The sequence below is a fragment of the Belonocnema kinseyi genome, chromosome 1, assembly GCF_010883055.1.
Source record: "Belonocnema kinseyi isolate 2016_QV_RU_SX_M_011 chromosome 1, B_treatae_v1, whole genome shotgun sequence".
Classification (NCBI taxonomy): Eukaryota; Metazoa; Arthropoda; class Insecta; order Hymenoptera; family Cynipidae; genus Belonocnema; species Belonocnema kinseyi.
In genome coordinates, this window is record NC_046657.1 from 93,046,291 (window position 1) to 93,053,108 (window position 6,818).

At 33.1% G+C, this 6,818-nt stretch overlaps 1 protein-coding gene across 1 annotated transcript in view; it reads left to right on the forward strand.

The window, feature by feature from the left end:
* Positions 1 to 6,818, forward strand: part of LOC117178812 (nose resistant to fluoxetine protein 6-like) — a 44,510-nt gene that overhangs the window by 22,384 nt on the left and 15,308 nt on the right. Inside the window, exons 2-4 of the mRNA XM_033370305.1 lie at positions 2,771 to 3,119; positions 3,241 to 3,514; positions 4,534 to 4,727. Coding sequence (XP_033226196.1) covers positions 2,771 to 3,119; positions 3,241 to 3,514; positions 4,534 to 4,727 — 817 coding nt within the window. The remainder of the gene's footprint in view (positions 1 to 2,770; positions 3,120 to 3,240; positions 3,515 to 4,533; positions 4,728 to 6,818) is intronic.

The following is a 6,818-nucleotide window of genomic DNA, read 5'->3' on the forward strand; positions in this document are numbered from 1 at the left end:
ATTTTTGGTATTCCTAAGTTTTACCATTATGTATTATAACCCATTCTGAAATTTTACCTTTCTTAAATTTTATCCGTTCCGAAAAATGAACGGGCCCCCTTTCCCTATTTGAAATTGGGTTTCGATGGGGTCCCTATATTAATATCTAGTCTAGAAAAAATGGGCTGAGGCCCCTGTCAAAATGTCTAGTCCAGAAAAAACTGGTTGGGGCCCCTATCAGAATATCTAGTCTAGAAAAAACTTATGAGTGTTCTATCAGGTTCTAGTCAAGAATTTCGTGCCTCGTATATGTATGGAAGATCTATCTGTATCCTGTTTTTTTTAAACAACAAAATTGCATCCTTATGAAAAACTGTAAATGCTCAGAAAAAATTACATTTTATTTCATTGTAAAATATTGTAAAGTAGTCTACAACGGAAAAAAAAGAAATATTACAGGAAGACAAATTTCAATTGATTAAAATTATTTATTTGAAAATTATTCTATTGGTTCTCCTGTTAACAGTAAACGTTAAGACTCCCGACTTTCAGGCAATATAGATTTAGGTATAGATGTAGGTGTTCGATACTACGTAGCATTAACAATTTTATTTGTAAAATAAAGTTTAAACATATGATATATGTAATTCTTCTAAATAGGACCATTAATATTTAAAGTCAAAATACTCGAATCAATTAATATTTATTTGTTGAATACCTTTTTGGTCATATCAATTAAATATTTAATTCAATTACATATTCATCAGTTAATAGAAAGGGTCTGGATGTGGCCCTACAAATCGTCGGGCGATAAAAGGGCAATATCCTTATGGCCTGCTCAGAAGTTCCAGCTAGAACCTGGCCACCATTTTTCCCGAAGAGCACCCGATTAGAAATAGGGAAACCTATTCAGGGCCCTACTAAACCCCGATCGGAATTTCTACATACCTATATTTTAGTCTTGCGGTTCTGGACTGGTAGCTTTAAAGAAAATCCGCAAGGGCGCGAGGTGCCGCCTCTCACGCAACAGAAATGACGCCCTTTTATCGCCCGATGATTAGTAAAGTCCGTCTAGACCTTTTTTTGTTATCTGATAAATATTTAATTAAGCTGAATATTTAATTCATATGACAAAAATGTATTTAAAAAATAAATATTAATTGATTGTGAGTATTTTGACTTTAAATATTAATGGTCCTATTTTGAGTAAGTACATGTATTACATTTTTAAACATTATATTACAAATAAAATTTCTAATGCTGTGAAGTATCGAATACCTACATCTATAGTTAGATCTATCGCCTAGAAATCGGGAGTCTTAACACTAAATCTTCGAGTTGATAGTCGATGAAAAAGCCATACTCATAAGCTACACATCAAAAAATGCTGAACTCTCTTTTTCTAATTAAATATTGATTATTATACGACATTATGTACATGTAATATATACGAACTGTTAACAGGAATATCAATAAAATAATTTTTAAATAAATGATTTTAATCGATTGAAATTTTTCTTCCTGTAATATTTCGTTTTTGCCCGTTGTAGACTACTTTAAAACTTTTTACAATAACAGGAAGTGTAATTTTTTCTAAACATTTACAGTTTTTCATAAGGACGGAATTTTTTTCTGAAAAAAACAGGTTAAGATAGATTTGCCATACCTATACGAGGCACGAAATTGTTCACTAGAACCTGATAGGGCACCCATAAGTTTTTTCTAGACTAGATATTCTGATAGAGGCTCCAACCAATTTTTTCTGTGCTAGATATTTCGATAGGGGCCCACACCAGTGGTTTGTAGACCGGATATTATGATAGAGACCCCATCGGCACCCAAATTCTAATAAGGAAAGATGTGGAAATTTCTGCCAGGGGAGTGTTTAATACAGCAGTCCACATGTAAAAAAGCATAATGATCTGGAGCAGAGACTACCGTGACCAACATGCCGGTTCCTTCAGAGCGAACCTCTTCCATTGCTGCGTTCCAGCTGAAGTTGTTTTTTTAAAATTAATATTCCACAAATTTTGGGGAATTTTAGTTACATGAATTTATGCATTTTTAAGAGTAGGATATGTTCCTCATTAAATATTGGAAATTAGCGTCAACACAATTTGAAGGAAATTCCCCAAGAAATTTTTTACAGTGTAATTACTTCGGAACAATTGTATTATCATATGACCCCTACTAGTATCCAATCAGTCCCCGACTAGGACAAGTCGGGTCACCTGACTAGCCCCCGACTAATCTACTGTGACGCTACTGGTCGGGGGCTAGTCAGATAACCTGACTAGCCCCTGACTTTAAGTGGGGTCAACTGGTCGGGAACCAGCCTAGTTCCCCCTTTTAATTTCTACACGGGTTGATGCTGTATACCAAATGGCAATAGGACGCGCCGATATTCTCAACGATTTGCAATAGAATTCATTTATATTTGAAAATTATTACTTTCTTAAAGATTGTTGGGTAATATCACGCTAAGTTTCGAGGTGTAAAATGTTGATCCTAATGTGAATCAAAGTGTTGCACAATGATGAAGTATAGTGCAACGCTTCAAACAACTTTTAAATAAAAATTTTACACCATGGGATTTAATTTGTTGCTAAACATTAACAGTTTCTAAAAACAACTGTGTTCGTGCTAAAATCTGGTGCAAATTCCAATCCGGTTGTAATAACGCATAATGATATCCTCATACATATGTGTATTTATTATACTTACCAGAATAATTGATAAACAGTTAATAAAAAAATCATATAGAAAAATAAAATTTCTTGCATATTTTCAGTGCTGGATTCGTCTTCAAAAATCCCGTCTGGTATTCTCACTGGGAATATTATTGATCTGGGAATGTTTGACGAATGTATTTCAGTTCAGATGGTGAAAGGGAATATAAAAATTCGTGGCCGCCACTGTATGTATTCAATAACTTTGGCGAATCAGAACAGTTCAGTTCCTCTTCAACCAACGTTGTCAATATGCGTTCCATCAGCATGCAATGCAAATGATGTGGAAACATTTCTTAATAAAACTATCCATGATATTCAGCTTGTAAAAGATTTGGAAATTGCTGAGGTCACTGCAACTTGCTCAAGTGTTGGTCCTCAAGAATGGTCACACGGAAGCATCACATCAGTGTAAGTAGAATTACTTGTTTTTATTTCCATAAGTTTTAATCAATAAGAGTAGATTTTCTTTGTATATAGTATCCATGAATTTATTGTTGTAACAAATTTTTATAATTATTCTTGGTTGCAGGACACTATTCTCTATCCTTGTGATTTTTCTAATAATTTGCACATTTCTGGATATCCTCCAAAGAAGTAAACATCTTCAATCTGCAGTTGCGAGTAACTTGGCAGAGTTTTCAGTGTACAAAAGTGCAAACAAAATTTTTAATATGAACGTCGATTCCAGTTCATTGACTGCATTGTATGGTATTCGAGCTTTGAGTATGTGTTGGATTGTTCTTGGCCATGAGTTTGTGCTGGGCGCTATGAATGTTAACATCAACACCGTTGATATTGTTGATGTGAGTTATTGAAAAAAATTTGCAATTGAAGAATTGTTAGAGGAGGTTGTGCACAGTATACTGTATTCACTTACAGAAGTACCTCATGCTTTCTTATAACAAAATTAAATCAAAACTTTGCATTCAGTTGACAACTATATTGACAATTACATTTAACATTATTCACAACTCTTCATGTAGTTGTCCATGGTCTGTAAAGTTTTTATTCACTAATAAGATTAATTAAAACTCCGCGTTTCACTGTGATGTCTAGCATGTAACTCTTTCTTAATAGAAAATTTATTTGAATATTAAACTATAATAAAAAACAATCAAATATTTCACTAATTATTATTTTTTATTGTACAAAATAGTGGATTACATCCTGGAAATCTCTGTATATATTTATGGCCCTTTTCGCGGTGGATACGTTCTTCATGTTAAGCGGACTTTTATTGACTTATTTGTTCCTAAAGGAAATGTCTACAGGAAAGAAGTTCAATATTTTTTCATTTTATTTTCACCGCTATATAAGGTATTATTAATAATTACTATTATATAATAAATACGATATTATTGTCACCTAAATGGGCATGCACAGCACATAAGAACAAAATTGCTGCTTTTAAGGAAACAACTATGAGTAAATTTTAATATAAGTAATGCATAAGTTATATAAATGGTGTGCTATATAATTATTACTTTATAAATACTCAAACAATAATGTTCTATTATGTGATTCATTAATTATAAATGATTCTACAAATATTTATAGATTAACACTACCAATGGCAGCAGTCCTTCTTTTTACAATCTTTATCCTCCCTCATATGGGATCAGGCCCAAGGTGGGAGAAATTTGGAAGTCTATTTTTCACTGAGCAATGCAGTGAAAAATGGTGGTCGTTTTTACTGTACACAAATAATTATGTTGAAGGAGAAAATCTTGTAAGTGTGCTTTAATAATTATCATTAGAGTATAGAGTAATTTTATTAGCGTTTTTTTTTCTTTTCAAAGATGCACTAAAATTATTTTTTCAGTGTATGATTCATTTATGGTATCTGGCCGTTGACATGCAGCTTTTCTTAATATCTCCACTTATATTATACCCTCTTATCAAGAAACCAAAACTGGGGTTGTTAATTTGGAATGTAATGTTTGTCTCGCAAATCGTAGCACCGGCTGCAATCATCGCAACAAACAAGTATGTCTTCATGTTGGAAGTAAGCGAAACGTAAGTATAACAATAAAAAAATGAAAACATTTTATTGAAAATATTACTTCTATTTAGGTAATAGAAGGTATATTTAGCAAGTAAATTAACACCCTCTTTTGTTTTCTAAAAGAAAAATACTTATTTATTTTTAACCAAAAAACATTGCCTGGGCTAAACATTTAAAAAGATACAAAATTGTGTGCATAGCTGACGATGATGGCTTCACCAGAGTAAAAGTTTAAAAAAAATAATGTGACCTACACTTCCGATCGAAATTATCTACACAGCTGTTTTTTTAGCTTTTGCTAAAAACCCTCAATTCTTACAATATTAACATGAAATTTGTTTCTCTTGATACCAAGAAACGTGTTAAATAGAGAGCGGATTAGATAAAGTATCAACTTGTCTAAAAATCGTCTGCGAAAGGAAAACCACTGCGAACAGAAATTTGAATTTACAGAACAAACTTTAAATTGTTTACAGTGAGCATGTTCAGGCAGTGTGAAGTTGTTTTTGCTATTTAAATATTTATGCTCGTAGTAGTTATCCTATAGTAGACGATATGTAGCCAAGTCAATTTTATAAAAACATATTGCAAGAAACATGAAATTTCGATGTTTTTAAAAAACTGGAATAACTCTGGGCAGAATTATTCTCTAAGACATTTCTCTAAGCTTTTGCGCTTTTTCAAGCCAAATCATCTTAGTATTTTTCCTCAATATTCAGACATTTATAGATTTTTTCTTGGATCTAGTTGGTTAACTATTCAAAATCGGCCCCGCACGTATTAATTTGAAATTTCTGTCATACCCTGCTGATGAAAACGCACTGAAAAACCAATAAAACAGCACTGGTCAATGCTGTTTCTTCAGAACTACATTTACCGCTAGTTTTATACAACTCAGTTCCTCTTCGAGTGTCTATTTAAATTTTTAAAAGGCTATTTTCACCCAATAAAACTAGTCTGTGCGGTATTTGAAAAGGTGTGTTAGTAGTGTATACTATAGTGTTAGTGAAAATCGGCGACTAGGCTACCAAGTAGACCAGCTGAAAGGGATTAAAAATCAAAAATTAAAATTGGTAAAATTTTGAAATTATCTACGAGTAGGTTAGAAATTCAAAATCTATGGGTTTCGATTATTTCAGATATCTAACTTTTTTTTGGGTGTTTAAAATTGGAATGAATATAACGTATTTCGTAAATGGAATGAGATACGGCAAAAAAGACAGAAAAATTCATAAATTACACAAAAGTTTTAATAATTTAATGAGAATTTTAAAAAGGGAGTCGGTACGCTTGGTACGTGACGAGTACAATAGGACCATTATATGACCGTTCCATCACTTCTCAGTGCTGTTTAGGTGCTGCAAATTAGCACAAACAGCTACTCACGCGGCACTGGAGGCACACCATGCCCCACTCTTAATCTTCAGGTTTTCTATAGCCTACTGAATTGCGCCCCAAAATTTTTTTGAAAATCTTGACAATTGCCCAAGATATAGAGGTAACAACATTTTACGAAGTGATGACCAACCAAATAAAAAGTTTGCAATCCGCATTAATGAAGGGAGTTTGCCATGGAGATTCAAATGCACTCATATGCGATACAAAGAAAAAATTTTGCGTCACATTGATAACCGAGTTATCAGCGATCAAAATGGGGGGGGGGTCTGGTGTCATTTTTCTAAAGCTCTTTGCTTAATAGCTTTATTCATGCTTAAATTTCCTCCCATTATTTCGGTTGATAAGGTGGTTGTTTTTTCTACTAGAATAACTAAGTTATTTTTATTGTCATGAGTAGGTGGATTCTAAACAGCATCAATTACTGCAAGAAAGTGTTGGTTTGCAAAACTTTTGTGCTGTATAGTAAATTTCCTTTGTACGGGCTTAGTGCTTATAAGAGCTGCGTTTTTTCAGGGATGGTTATTCGTATAGCTTAGCGGAAACAGTTGCACATGGCGCCTATTAGGGACGCTGTCCCTTAGATTGTTCACAGGACTTAGGGGTTTTAGTTGGCTTTCTAATTTTTTTTAACGCTGCACATTCTCTTTAGTTATGAGTATTAGTGGATTAAATGAGTTAGTGACTGACGATCTTTTCTGCACTTA